At 42.3% G+C, this 15,623-nt stretch overlaps 1 protein-coding gene and 1 pseudogene across 1 annotated transcript; both read left to right on the top strand.

The window, feature by feature from the left end:
- The first annotated feature begins 735 nt into the window (after positions 1–735).
- Positions 736–12,507, top strand: LOC120684480 (putative disease resistance protein RGA1). The gene is made up of 3 exons (XM_039966331.1): positions 736–1,057; positions 5,806–6,954; positions 9,823–12,507. Exons 1-3 carry the CDS (start codon positions 770–772, stop codon positions 12,112–12,114), a joined length of 3,729 nt encoding a protein of 1,242 aa, XP_039822265.1. The 5' UTR covers positions 736–769; the 3' UTR covers positions 12,115–12,507.
- A 346-nt stretch (positions 12,508–12,853) lies between these two features.
- LOC120686734 lies at positions 12,854–14,127 on the top strand (annotated as a pseudogene).
- The last annotated feature ends 1,496 nt before the right edge of the window (positions 14,128–15,623 follow it).

Below are 15,623 nucleotides of genomic sequence, written 5' to 3'. Positions count from 1 at the left end.
AAGTCATGGCTTTTTAAGATTATGTGATTAATATAGATAGATAGATAGATAGATAGCTTGTCTACTACAGCACCTACGCAGCTACGCTAATGATGGTTTTTACCGGTCACTAATGAACTATCCTTTACAAAGGGAGTAAGAAGTGCACGGATCTAAACAGATATACTGTTGGTTTTATAAGTGCTTGTTCAGCCTTCCCCGCCCGTGAATGACGGGAGCTGTGTGGTTGTTAGACTTGCCAGTTTTGTCGTTGGTGCTACAGTTTTATTTAATCTGAACACAATATTACATGGCGATGCGTAGTTGTTAGATCTTCTATCTGTGTACTAGCATTATTTGTATATTTATTACACTTGTTGTGGACGTCAGCTTGAACAAATAGAAATTTAAAGGTCGGTGCCTGCAATCGGCTAGCTTAAATTAGTGTCGAACAAAGAAAGCTTTGTCGGACAGGGAGATGCGTGCATGATCTCAGTGTATCACTCGTTTTATCTGTACGTGTGGAAGGAGAGGAAATAGGGGAAAGTAGTCAAACCCCGCCGGAAACTACAGGACTTGGACAGTGACCTCCCGCCGGAAACTACAGGACTTGGACAGTGACCACTGTTTCTAGCATATGCCAAAGAGCTCGAACGGGCCGGCACTGGATCGGATAAGAACCCAGAAGCAAACGAGCTCACGTTATTTAACTGCACCATCTTCCGAGGACGACCCACGCACTGATCGAACTCCAGCTCGAGAGAAGCGAGAGCACCAGGAGGGGGCAACCATGGCGGAGCTCGGAGGCTTGCTCGCCTCTGCCATCCTAAAGGTTGTGTGTCAGAAGATAGGTTTGGCCATCGGAGACCGGATCAAGCTGCAAGAGAATTTCATCGACGACCTGGAGGGGATGAAGATGACACTGGAGTCTGTGGCGGCATTGCTCAATGACGCGGAAAGGCGGTCCATTGAGGAGGAAGCGGTGCGACTGTGGCTCAAACGGCTCAAGGACGCAATGTATGGCATCGACGACATGATGGATGAGATTGAAGCCGGCACCAAACCGGCTGCATCCAAGGTATGCGTTTGATTCTGTATACATGGTGTTACACCTTGCAAATTTGTCGTCGTAGGATATTTATGTAGTACATGATATAGCTCTAATCTCAAGCAGCTTTAGAGATAGTAAACTAATCCTACTAATGATAATAGCAAACCAAATCTCAAGCAATTCTAGTATTCTACCTGTGTCGTCACACTGTTTAAAAACAAAACCAAAAGCTAATTATATGTATGTTCAAAGTAAATTTCATACATACCTCATTAGTGAAATAATAGAATAATATCATATTCACCGTTTAATTCGCTATTGCGAGCATAAAAGAAAAGACTACAACATGTCGATTATCGCAGCGTAGGTTTACTATCCCACAGCTAATCAATTGGGTCCATGGCAAACTAGAACTCAAAGTTTTCATGGGAAAAACTCCTCTGTCTTCATTTGAGCAACGGCGATGGGCACAACAGGGGGATCAAAAAAAGGTTAGCACATCGAAATGTAATGCGTGGGAAAACCTGACATGTGTGGCTTAAGTACAAGAAACACTTTACTTTATTTGTAGACCATAGAGGAAAAAAATCAGTTGGTCAAATTCAATTTTTAATAAAACACTTAGTTACTATGTGAGACTCTCCAATTAAGAGCAACTACAATAGATTAGCAATAATTCTAGCTAAATTTAGCTAGTTAGAAGATTTGTAGAAAAATACAGAGGTTCCCAAACGGTGAGGAAGCCAACAGCATCTCTACATCCCTTGCCCAACGTCACCTCTACGTCATCTCCTCCTTCCATGCCCCTGCAGCGCGTCGTACGCGTCCCCGTCCTCCTCCTCGGCGTCCGGCGAGGCCGTGGACCGCGTGCGTCCAGTGGCGCCGGCCGTTCCTCCGCCCGACGCCGCCACCTGCTCGTCCGCGTCCACGCCTCCAGTCCCCGCTGCGGCCGCCAGCGCCTGCGCTCCTCGCCTGCCTCTCGCCGCCACACGGACTGCCTCCTTTTCACCGGCCACGCCGGCGACGGCGGGAGGGCGAGGGCGTAGGGGCGAAGGCGAGCCGGGCGACTGTGGGTGCGGGGCCGCGAAAGCGCGAGCGCGCAGGGGGCGACGGCGGGCTCGGGGTCGCGACGGCGCGAGCGCGCAGGGGGCAACGGCGGGAGCAGGGCCGTGACAGTGCGAGCAGGGGGTGAGGGCGCGGGACGGCGAGGGTGCGACGGCGGGAGCGGAGCGACGGCAGGACGGTGAGGCCGCGGGAGCGCGTGGGCGGGAAAGCAGGACGCGCGCGCGGGAGGCAGATGCTGAGTCGGAGCCGCTCGGTAAAGAAAGCAAGCGCGGGGGGCAGTATTCCGAGCGAGACGACCAAGATAGCCAATCTGTCGCATACCGTTTTCTCCTCTTTTCTACTCCCTCCAATCTGTCGCATACCGTTTTCTCCTCTTTTCTACTACCTCCAACTAGTTTTGATTGATATATATTTATATAGTACAATGACCAGAAACACCAAATATGCTTATCAATCTAATAAATGCAACACATACTTTTTTAGTCCTCCAATATTTTAACTGGTAATTCCTTGTTACTAGTGCTATTTATTACCACGGCCCATAACAATCACAAATATACCTATCATTTATAAATATTTGAATTTTTGAAATATAGCTATTAAAAGTGGATGGAGGAAGTATTATTTTACGATTCAAGTAAGTTTAGCCCGTCTCTTAAAGTTGCTCTAACAGGGTAGGGCACAGGTCAACCTACCCATCCAAAACTTATGGTCAAACCACAATGACCCCCCTATAAGGTGACCATATACCGTGGTCAACCTGCTAAGACTAGATCTGATCATGGACCGTCCGACCCGACGAACCTAACCCGATACGAACCGATGAATGTATGGGATGGACTTGGGCTAAAATTTTCAACCTGACATTAAAGTCCAGCTCGATACGGGCCGAAATTTTTGACCCAAAACCTGAAAAACCTAATCTAAAAATTATACATGAAAAATTAGGTTTTACCAGACCTGACCTATCCCGACCACCTGCCAGGTCGTGCTCAGACTGAAAATTCTAGCCTGATGGTTGGGTCGGGCACAGACCAAAGAAAGAAACCAACGGGTTTCTTTTGACCCAACCCAATGTATGGGACGGGCTTGGGTTGAAATTTTTGACCCGCTATAAAAGTCGGGCTGGTACGGACCAAAATATTTAACCCGAAATCTGAAAAAACGTGATCAGAAATTATACATAAAAAATTATATTTTACCCAACACGAACCCGACCCGAGCATGGTCAGGTCGGGTTAGGCTCGGGCCGCAAAATCCGGCCTGATGGTTGGATCGGGTTAGGCACGGGCACGGGTCGAAGGAAGAAACCAACGGGTTTCTTTTGACCCGACCCGAACCCAACCGGATCTGATGGATGATTAGATCTAGCCAAGACAAACACAAATCCAAGTCAACCCTAACCATGCCAACAAAATCGCCATATATCAACCATATATCAATGTGCCGGCACATGCCACTTGAATGTAAGCATGGCTTTTCTAATAGTTTTTACATTGCATGAAGCTCGTACACTCTATTCATGAGTCAGTATTTCCCTTTTCCCTATGTTAGTTACTCTCTTAAACACTTTTCAGGTGAGTTGGCACTTGGTAGTAATCGCTTTGAAGCATTGCCAGCTATGGTTTCATCAACAAGATGAGCAACCATATGAAAGACATGTTCCACTCCAAGCCTTGGAACCCCTCTTGTGCTATGTGGCTCTTAGAACCCTCCTTTCTCACACCTGCCAATGTCCCTTACAAACTGGAGTTACTCCAATTACTTAGCTATAAGACTAGAGGCATATAGTCTCTGTGGTTGTACTTTCTTGGGTGGTTACTCCATGGACCAAACTTAGTTGTCTTCAAATTTCATAGAAAAGCTGATTAAAATTAAAATCACTGATGCAACATGCTTTAGCTAAAAGTGTTCAAGTTTCTTATTAAATATTAATTTGGGTAAGATTTAGCAAGTTTGAATTTAATTTGACTTATTTGAATCGCTCACATCACCAAACAATTTTCTCATATTTGAGTTTTTTAACATATCAACATTTGACAAAATGTGGGGTGTTAGAAAGCCTACAAAAATTCAATTTTACAAGATGTCGTGGCCCAACATGCCTTGGCCCATTTCAATCCAAACCTTAATGGGCCTACTTGTCTCTGATTTAACTGCGAGAACTAGCTAATGGACCACCATTTTGACCCTAATAATGTTACAAACCCTCAAGTTTGACTAATTTTCAAATTTTCTGCATGTTTCTCTCTGTTGATTCCAAAGTATAGTTGATCAGTAATGCTAAGATCAGACGTCCGATATCTGATCATCAGTTTGACGATCGACACATATTGCAATAACAAGCATCAATGTTGTAATTATTATTTATTTATATTTTATAGTGAATGTTGCATGAAACATGATGTTAATGTTGCGTTGGAAATTTCCATCCTCGATTCGGATGTCAAAATTATTTGTATACATATTTTTTTCTGGTATTGGAAGCGTTGACTGATGCTGCAACTATTATTTATCAATGTTGATTGGACATCTAGGTGATCGTAGCGCCAATAGTTGATTTGTAGGTATTTTCCCATAAAATATCATTCCCATACACAAAACTTGGTTATCGTTATGCACCAATTGGGATAAATAATTAAATATCATAAAATTATCCACTTAACTGAAAGTAAGCCCACACTCAAATCTTTCCAGAGGCATAAGAAAAAAACATACTTTACTTCGAACTTCTATGAAATATTCTGGAATCGCAGCTAATTAACCCAAATTGTCGTACCAAACAACCCAACTATCATTATAAAAAGACACAGATTCAAAGCTAAAACTGACTTCAAAGTTTTATAGAGAATAGCCTCCTGAATCTTTTCATTAATTACCAAATGTCCACCTCCATGCAAAGAATTTTTTCTCTAGAGTGCTCCAAATTTTCCTATGGAATTAAAAAACATTAGAGGAACTGGGGAATTCTAGTGGTGTCACTTATTGTTTATTTTATTATCCCCACCCTATCTAAAATAAGGTTGTTCATGGGTCGTGGTAAGAATAGCATACCAATATCTTTTCATATATCAAATAAGGATCCAACAAAGAGTCACACACATACATATTCGGATCGGCAGCCAAATGACAATACCTTTTATTGTCAAAACCTTGGAATAGATGGTTTGAACTTTGGATACAGCCTTTTGACCAATCAAAGATGTAGGTCTATAAAGACTTTTGTTGCTTGTTTTTTTTTCTTTTTAGAATTCCGTCCCACATGATTTTTTGATGTTAACTCTTCATCTGGACTGCTATAAATAGCATCCACGGCAGATAAATGGATGGATGTTTTTGTTTTTCTTTTATTAACATGGGAATCTCCTCAACAAAGTGTATGATTAGTACAGGTATAGATAGATATATCTATATTTTGATTAGCATCTCCATCATTATTGTTGTTAAAATATAACTAGTTAATGATTACATATGTGGTCTGGAAATATTGCTTAATGTAATTGAGAGGAAACATGTCGTATATTTTTCGTCGAAAAATCATGTATTGGAAAAAATTGAAGACGCGGAATGGAACTTATAAGGAATCTTTCTAGTTTGCCACAACTTTGTGCTGGCATACTTGTTTCCTTCTTTACCCCACTGGTTTAGGAACCGTGAAAGTTATTAATATTATTCCCAATGTGCTGACAAGCATACAAAAATTCTTGCAGGTTGTAGCTATGATACCCTGTCTCACGATTGGCCCCAAGTTTAAAATGGTCAATGAGATGAAGGCAATGCGAAGAAATTTGGAGGAGATCACAAGACAACACCAGGATTTCAGTTTCACACCTGGCTGTACCACCAACGTTGAACAAGTTACTGATATGCGGGAGACATCATCTGCTGTTGAAGAAGCACTAATCGTAGGGAGGACGGAAGAGAAACAGAAAATACTGGCTTCCTTGTCTGGGAACCTGGCACAAGAGATCATCATCCTTCCTATATATGGCTTTGGAGGCATCGGCAAGACAACCTTGGCAAAATTAGTTTTCAGTGATGCCCAGTTCAATGATTACTCTCGGGTATGGGTATATGTGTCCCAGGCCTTTGACTTGAAAAAGATTGGCAACTCTATAATTTCACAAGTATCTAATGGCAATAGTTACATAGCTGAAAAGCAGATGATAAATAAGCGTCTTCAAGAGCTACTAGCTGGTAAGAAGATTCTGGTTGTTTTAGATGACATGTGGAGGGATAACGAAAATGAATGTCAACTGGAAGATTTGAGGGCTATGCTAAGGGTTGGAGAAGGCAGCAAAGTGGTGGTCGTAGGAACCACACGTGACGAAGGCATAGCAAAGGAACTCTGTACCATTCAACCACACAAACTAGCCCCATTGACAGATGACATGTGCTGGACTATAATAAAGCAAAAGAGTGCCTTTGAATCTAAAGATTGCAAAGAGCAGTTAGAGCATATCGGAAGGGACATTGCAATGAAATGTGCAGGTGTGGCTTTGGCGGCTCAATCGCTTGGATACATGTTGCGGTCCATGACTTTTGACGAATGGAAGTCAGTGAGAGACAGTGATATCTGGAATGTTTCTGCTACCAGAAATACATGTTCTGCACAACATACAGTTTTTGCATCCTTGAGGTTAAGTTACAAAAGTATGCCACCATACTTGAAGCTATGCTTTGGCTACTGTGCAACCTTTCCAAAAGGTTGCAACATAGCTAAAGGTGGTCTAATTCACCAATGGCTCTCTCTAGGTTTCATCGAGCCAGGAAGCATATTATCTACTCGGCAACTTGGAGAAAATTATGTTCAGCAGCTTTTGGGGCTGTCCTTCCTCCAAATTTCAAAGTCACCTTCAGTGAGTCGATACACCTTAAGATTGAGCACTAGCATTTTATTTCAGAACTATTACATGGAACTTACATAATGCATGCTTTCACCAATCGCCGGTTGTTTTCACATCGACTGGCTGAATCTACAGACCAACCCATCTCCATATTCCTTTATCCTCCACATATAGAAAATGCATGCAGGGACAGATGAGCATATAGATTGACACAGTTTAGCAATCATAAAGACAATTCCTACATGTCATCTACTAGTAATGGCAATAATCAATCAACATTAAATTACACTAAGATTCCATGATAAAAGTTAGCGAAGTTGCTATTTAGATAAATTTGGTATCATGAGTGAAACATCGTGACATATTTATGGTGATAGTTTAATTGTAGGCACCCTATTTCATTTTACAAAAAAAAAATATATGCGACTACTAACATCGTTCAATAGAGAAAATCCAACACATTGAGCTCTATGGGGAAGATTGAAACACCTCGTGCTATTGTAATAATAGGGTATGAAATAATAGATCAATAAGTGCTAGGTTTCAAGTTAATATCTCTAAGGAAAATTATTTTTACAAATTTCAGCAGATAAGATCGAAATTGGGTAACAAAATTTGGATTCAGAAAGTATTGGTAAAGGGATGCAACAAGAGCTAACATGGCTCAAGCTAATGATTCAATTAAACACATTTGGAATACACGTAGAGGTGCAATGCAAAAGGAAAAGTATATCATCGGGGAAAATTTATTGGGTAATGGTAACTGAAGTTGATCATAACTAGATAAAAACTACCTGGTATGCCTATATGCAATATATTATCTGTGGGATCAAAATTTTATGCATAAATTTCTAATACTTATGCCTTCAAATTTCTAGCTCATATAAGATCACAGGTTAATATATATAGACTAGTTCACTTAATCTGAATCCCATCCATAGCTAGGAGCCACGCTGTCCTCCTTGCTATATTTCCTGAACCATTAGTCAGCAGCTTCGTTGCATTAATGCAGCTAGTTCTCCATGCTGGTGGTGGATTCGATAGCTCTGCAATGCACATGCACGAACAAACAACCCCTGTGTAACGAACATGGCACCATTTATGCCATTTCGAGTGATTTTGGTGATCGAATGACAACACAACACTTGGACTAATATGATTGTTAAGATGATCATTCTCAGACTTTTAGGTTCAAGTGATGACAAAGAGAAAGAGAAAATAGGCGTAGCAAGGCCCGAAGGGCAGCCCCTACGGGGGTTCCGCTACCCGGTTAGCGGACGGGGGTCGAGGGGGAGCCGCCCCTCGCGGGTCTCAGGGCAGCGCCCTGAAAGCTCTTCGGATCAGGAGCACCGGAAGAACCGACGCCAGGGGCACCGGTGCATCCGACGCTTGTCGGAAGAACCGACGCTACGATGTTTGGTGCAGGAGGAAATCGAAGCCAAGTCAGCCTACAGGCACCGGTTGAACCGACGGGTCAAAATGGGGCATCGGTGCATTGGCCGTCCTTTGTACCAGAGGCGATGTCAGTGCCCAGGAGAAGTGTCTTCAGCACCGGTTCAACCGATGGGGCATCGGTGCATACCACCGGTGTAATGACGTCAGCGTCCAGGAGAAGATTCCTTCAGCACCGGTTGAACCGGTGAGGCATCGGTGCAAAGCATCGGTTCAACCGGTGGTCTCTGCGTCAGTCGTCAGGAGTCCAACGGCTACTTCGTGTTATGAGTGACCGGATGAACCGACGCTACCCTGCCAAGAGGCATCGGTTCTTCCGGTGGTACGCAGATTTTCAGCTAACCGTTGGAGCAACGGCTACAAGACTTGGTGGCCTATATATACGCCTCACCCCGGCCATTTGAAGATTGCTGGAGTTGCTGGACATCCCACACACACCCAAGAACATCTCCAAGCCATACAAAAGCATCAAGATCATATCCTTAGCCCTTAGCACACTTTGAGAGTGTTGTGTAAAGGATTAGCTCTTAGTGAGTGAGTTTGCAAGGCTTAGAGCCTTTGTGCTGTGGTTCATTAGTGAACCAAAACAAGAGCTTGGTGCGCCGGCACCTTGGAGCGTGGAGCTCGCCGGCAACGTCATCGACCCTCCGACTTGGTGTGGAGCGGCGACGACACCTTTGTGCGGGGGACGTGGAGACCCCCATCCTTTGTGGAGAAGCTCCTTAGTGGAACCCGGGGCCAAGGTGACCGTGATTGTGTTCACGGAAGAGACTTGGTGGCCGAGTAGCAATACTCTTAGTGAGTGCTACAACAACGTGGATGTAGGTGTGCCTTTGTGGCTAACCGAACCACGGGATAAACACCCGCGTCAAGAGTTTGCTATCTCCTATCCCGCTCTTTAAGCTTCCGCATTTCATTCTAGTAATTTGTATGCCTTTACTTTCATAGAATAGTTTCTTGATAGGAAAGGCTATAGGTTGCTAAACTCTTTTGGGATAGGGGTTTTACACTAGAACAACCTAGTTGCACATCTAGATAGCTTGTTTTAGTTTAAGCTTTGTGCAAACTAGTTGGAGCCATAGGTCTAAGTTTTTATTAGTGCCTAATTCACCCCCTCCCCCTCTTAGGCTAGAGCACCCGATCACTTTCACCCTGTTTTGGTACACTGATGTATTTTTTTTTCTTTCAAATTCAATACAAGTACGAATGATACTTCTTTCTAAAAACTACTAAAATAGTCTACGATCATGGAGAAGAAACAAAATATTGGTAACTTCCTTCTCGGAGGAACCTTTTGTAACTGTCTACATTGAAAGCAGAATAACATGTACATTCGACAACAATTAAGAAGGATGTGCATGTTTAAACATGTTAATGCAGAAACAGCTGGAATTCTAAAACTCATGCTAGTGGGTGCATTTGTTGCAGATTGCTCGATTGCATCACGAGGATGGCATAATGCTCACCATGCATGACCTGGTGCATGACTTGGGAAGATCAGTCATGGTTCATGAAGTTTTGGATGCTACCAAAAAGCAAATTACTGGCGGAAGCTACTGCCGCTATGCGTCACTTAATGATTATACCAAGCCATTGGAGTTATGCACAACATCTCCACCAAAAATAAGGGCAATGCGCTTTCTAGACTGTCGCAAAATTGAACCATGTGGTGATGCATTTTCATCAGCTACATCTTTGCGGGTCTTGGATTTGAGCAGGTGTTCCATATTGAGGTTGCAAGATTCTATTGGCAAATTGAAGCAATTGAGGTATCTTAATGCTCCACGGATCTCTAGTCAAAATATTCCCAGTTGTATCGCCAAGCTCTCCAAATTAATGTACCTAAACTTAAGTGGGTCTATGATATCAGCACTGCCAGAGTCAATTGGTGAAATCAAAGGTCTGATGCATCTTGATATCTCAGATTGCGTGGTAATAAAAAGCCTTCCAGAGTCATTTGTGAACCTAAAAAAATTGGTACATCTGGACATGTTAAACTGCTGTCAGCTTAGAGGTGTAGTGAAAGCTTTGGCCGGCCTTACCAATATCCACTATTTGAATTTATCACTTCGACCAGACCTTGAGAATATTTTACCTCTTGAGGGGATGCCAGAAGTCATCTATGATCTCACTGAACTACGGTATTTAGGTCTATCATGGACAATACATTCAATCTTCGGCCATAATGGCTCACATGAGACATTCAGTTTCATTGACCGTATTTGCGCCCTTCACAATCTAGAACATCTAGACTTGTCTTGTAATTGTAGTATTGTTTGTGTGCCTGAAAGTATTGGCAGTCTCAGGAAGCTGCATACACTGAACCTCTTGAACTGCACAAGGCTAGCAAGGCTTCCAGAATGTATTGTCAAAATGGAGAGCCTGAAGATTCTAAATGTGACCGGCTGCTCTGAATTGGATAAGTCTACACTCTCTCGATCCAAGATGTTTGCCTTGTTGCCACACTTCGCAGTCCATACTGATGATGGTGAATCTAGCAGCAATATTGGTCTGCTCTGTCATGCAAATCCTAATGAGCTGCACATAAGTAGCCTTGATAATGTGAAATCTAGAGAAGAAGTCCAGAGTATAAAGCTGATGGAAAAACATGGGATTTACGATTTAAATCTTGAGTGGACTAGAGATGCCCAGAGATCTGTGGAGGATGTGCTAGTGTTGGGAGAGCTTGTTCCACCCAGCACCTTATGTACATTTCATATGAAAGGTTATAGTAGCGTGAAATTTCCAGCCTGGTTTATGGGTATTAATCATCATCTCCCTCATCTTATCCAGATTGAAATGTGGTATTTAAGTAAATGCAACAGCCTACCAGCACTTGGTCAGTTACCAAACCTCCAAGATTTAGTTTTGGGAGGAATGGACAGAATTTTAGTAATTGAAGAGGGTTTCTGTGGTGGCGTGAGAGCGTTTCCACGACTGAAGAAATTTAGTCTATGCAGCATGGAAAACCTGGAAGCTTGGAACACAACATACTCCTATGGCAAGGGTGCTGCGAAAGAATTCATGTTCCCCAATCTTGTGGATCTCTTAATATGTGACTGCCCAAAGTTGAGATTGAAACCGTGCCCACCTAGGGCTAAGAAATGGGAGATTGAGAACAGCGATAATGTGTTGTTATCATGGGGAGAAACCTGCGCTTCCTCTGATGTACTAACAGATGTGTTTGTGACAGTGAAATCCAGCAAGGTGCCTTTGGAGCAATGGATGTTGCTTCACCACCTTCCTACCATCATTGAGTTAAGCATTATTTGTTGCACTGATCTGGCATGCAGCTCCCTAGAGATCATACAAGACCTCTCCTTTATCAAATCCCTGTGGCTGAAAGGCAATGCTCAGCCAGAAGTTCCGAAATGGTTGGGTGACCTCATCTCTTTGCGAGAATTGCTCATCACAGAGTGGACAGGGCTGAGTGACTTGCAAGAGAACATGCGGCATCTCACCTCCCTCGAGGAGCTGTCCTTGTATCAGTGTCCAAGCATTACAACGCTTCCAGAATGGCTGGGCGATCTTTCCGCTCTCAAGGAACTTGTGATCTCAGACTGCAGGGGCATCAAGTCTTTGCCAAAGAGCATATTGAAGCTCACTAATCTGAAAGAAATAAGTATTTACGACTGCCCTGAATTGACTGAGTGGTGTGAATTAGAGGAAAACAAGAAGAAGCTCGCTCACATTTACTGGAAGGTACACGTCCTGCCATGATACATGCTGTATCCCTCTTATTTTGGACTGAGTCGACTGACTGTTTTTTTCTCGGCTTTTGTTGAATTTATTTATTGTCTAAGATCCTTTGAAGCAGTTAATTATATATTTTCTTGTGCATTGCCTTGTAGTTCTTTTTCTGTATAAATAGGAAAAAAAATTATTCCCCAAATAATTCATAACATGGTGAGGAACATCTGAATTTAGAGCTTCAAAGGAACAATTGGTAAAAATATTCATGCAACAGAGTCTCCTAGCTGCTACATACTATGGTTTACTACTCCTGCCTGCTTTCATTCACGTCTACTGTAACTTTACAATTCAAAGAAAACTTTGTAAAATAAAGTAGTCACAATTAACTCGAAACCCATGAACATCCTATTTTTTAGCATTTTAAATATATGAACCAATGATCGCTGAATTACGACCCCGTTAAATATGACAGAATGAATGAAACATTGATTTGTTGATGTGTACCAGGATTAATGAAATGCCATAGTGGGTAGCTTTTATATTCTAATAGGAATTACTATAGAAAAGTTCATTTATTTATTATGTTCCATCATCGCATTAGATTTATGCTATGGTCAATTAGATTTACTTTAACAGCGAATTCAAATACTTCATCAAGGTTGATCGAGTTCCATAAGGTTGAATGAAGATCATCAGTATTTCTGGTCTCATGGCATAATCTCTGATAAAATATTTCTGGTGATCAGCCACAGTTGTGATTTTCAGGATTACACCTTCAATAAAAAAAATAACCCCCATAATGAGAGCAAGTCATGCAAGGATGCAATATCTGAAGCAAACAGCATAATTTGGGACTATGTCGACAACTAAGATGTTATTCTCGATGTCTGCTAGCCATAAATTGTGATTCAAAAGCTACGGCTGCAAAAGGTATGTACGCTTGCTTCTCATGGTACAAATGTTCCTCTTGTGTGAGAGGTTATTTTTGTTCATGGTAGGCAATGAAAATCAGCGTGGGAGTGGATGTTTGCATGACCTATGAGAGGTTTTTGGTTTTTCTATTTCTATCTTCCAGAAGCGCAGCAGGCTCTGCATGCTAACAGGACACATTTGACGTATCACTGGAGCATGTGCCGTGACTGGCAGTGAGTAAGTGTTCACATTGCTACTTCAGAAATTTAGATGCTTCTGTAACGATTTTGCTTTCTTAACAATATGGTTTCTTCCAGTAAAGTTCCAGAAAGAGTTGTGTTGTGCCCTTGTTGTGCAGCTGAACCCTTGTGCGAGAGCTAGCTCACACCATAGGGTTGTCTGTTACAGTCCTGTACAGAACTTGTTTCCACAACGGGCAGGTATACTTTATGTTCCACCACAATGTTTTATTGCAATTATACAAATTAGCTGATATTGTCTAAACATGATTCTGAGACAAGTAGAAGTTCATTGACCATGGAGATATCTATGTTTTTTTATTCAAGGTTGGAGGCTAGGTGACAATATGGCGACTTTCTGACTTTCACAACAGTGAGGGGTGCATCTCACATGGTGCCATCTGCACAGCCAGACTGGATCCTTGAGCTATTTCTATCAATTATACTTGGACAAGACTACCAAGCACAACAAAAAATCGACCCATTAAGTGTTCCTAGAAAAGAAGCTCAAGATAGAAAAAAGAAGCTTAGTTTTCTTCAGCTTTGCTACAGCAGATTAGTTCATAAAGATCCCTGGGGTGCTCAATAAGTTCTTTATCCTTTATAAGGAGCAGAAAAATAACAGTTCCAAGTATAGTGATTATCGCATTTATATAAATCATCAGATTGCAATACTGAAGTCTGGAACATAGAACAATGGTTTAAGCACCTATGTCATGGGGCATTGTGCAATTTGCCATGGCAACTACACCAAAATAGTTCAGGAATAGTAGTTCATTTTAAAGGATGGAAGAGTCATTCATTGTAAAAGATGGGAAAGGGTCCTTCACTGATAAGATCTCTAATTTAACTGTTATAATGCTTATTGTACTTGAGGGTTAGCATTTCTGCTAATGCTAGACCTGACACGGTATGCAGTTAATTTTATTTTCGATGAATGTAACTTGAATATTGATCCATAAGCTCTATTATAAGGACAAGATACAAACTTCTTCAGTAAAGTGACCTTGTCAATGCCGTGTTAAGATCAATTAACAATAGTTTCAGTCGGCAGAGAAAATTCCTTTCCTTGACTACAGTTATTTTTCTGAACAAATTCTGCTCGATCAGTGTGCAACACCACATGGTCCAGAGAGTAAATCTGCATCTGGAGTAGGATAATAAGAGGCTTATCTGCATCGAAGGGCACGAAGAATGCAATGAAACGGTAGGTTAATACCTGGAGAGAGCACACAGCTTGGAAGCTGGATGTCTCCTTGCTCCCAGAAGGCCAAAAGCTAACTGTAATATCTAGGAAAAACAATCTTTGTTCTCTGCCATACTGAATTGTTCACATGAAGTGGATTCAGGGCAAATCCACTGCTGGACAGTGCCAGAAAAGGTGCCTGGTCTGGTAAAGCAATTTGGAGTTAATTAAGCTTACCAATATCGCATTGAAACTCTGGCTACAGCTTACCAATAGAGAATTACCATTGCTCCAATTGACTCATTGACTGATTGTGAACTGCCATTTGGAGAAGTTTATCAGTTCATTCTCTTTACTCTCATATTATCAGAATGTTCAGAATCACTTCGTTTGAGCCACCTGCTGTGCAGTTCAATGGCATAAGACACTAGTGCTAGTGATACTGCTGTTGCAGTAAAAAAAGAGCAGACATTTCTTGCCTTTAATGAATCACCCTTCATTCTCCCACCCTAGCACTTCATGATTCAGCTTGGCACGCTGGATTTGATCACTACAGGTTCAAAGTCCTCCGACACTTGGCAGACCAGCACATAGAGTTCCTTGCTGCACATCATTTTTTTTATTTTGAAGCATGCCAGAAATCAAGAAAGGTCGGTTGCTTTATCCTCAAACCAAACTGACTCTGTCAATACTTGACCATCACGAATTCAATGGCCAATTAGCTCACCATACAGGCTTAGATGTTCATCTTTAGATTCTGAAGCTCCCATATTCTTGAGTAACCGATCTAAAGCCCAGAGCATCCGCCACCTCAAGTAGCACGGAAGACTCATGGGCTCTTCCCTTCACATCAACACAACTACAACCAGGCACCATCCTGCCATTGATATCCCCAGGCCCTTCATTAGCTCCCTTTCCTTTGCACAGACAATGACTCAATGAGCACGCTCCGTAGATCACTGGCCATGTTCACGGCCTCTCCCTTCCCGCTCATGAAAAGCTCCAGGGACTCACACTCCAACAGCATCATCCAACATCAGGGTTTCATTTACCGACCGACCAGCCAAACCGCTGGGGTCCGGTACTGGTATACCGGTCCAGTTTGGCCGGAAACCGGTCGGTACCGGTCGAATTCAAATTTGAATTCAAAAAACTCAGTTCAACCGGTTCGTACCGGTATACCGGCCGGTTAGACCGGT

This window comes from Panicum virgatum, chromosome 8N (genome assembly GCF_016808335.1).
Source record: "Panicum virgatum strain AP13 chromosome 8N, P.virgatum_v5, whole genome shotgun sequence".
Classification (NCBI taxonomy): Eukaryota; Viridiplantae; Streptophyta; class Magnoliopsida; order Poales; family Poaceae; genus Panicum; species Panicum virgatum.
The sequence above is the reverse complement of the archived record's forward strand: the minus strand, read 5'-3'. Positions and strand labels throughout refer to the sequence as shown.

What these genes read in the sequence shown, in the direction of transcription:
- LOC120684480 (XM_039966331.1), top strand. Translation starts at nt 770, where the DNA reads ATGGCGGAGCTCGGAGGCTTGCTCGCCTCTGCCATCCTAAAGGTTGTG. An exon ending in CCAAACCGGCTGCATCCAAG is followed by an intron (nt 1,058 to 5,805) that starts GTATGCGTTTGA and finishes AAATTCTTGCAG; the next exon opens with GTTGTAGCTATGATACCCTG. An exon ending in AAATTTCAAAGTCACCTTCA is followed by an intron (nt 6,955 to 9,822) that starts GTGAGTCGATAC and finishes CATTTGTTGCAG; the next exon opens with ATTGCTCGATTGCATCACGA.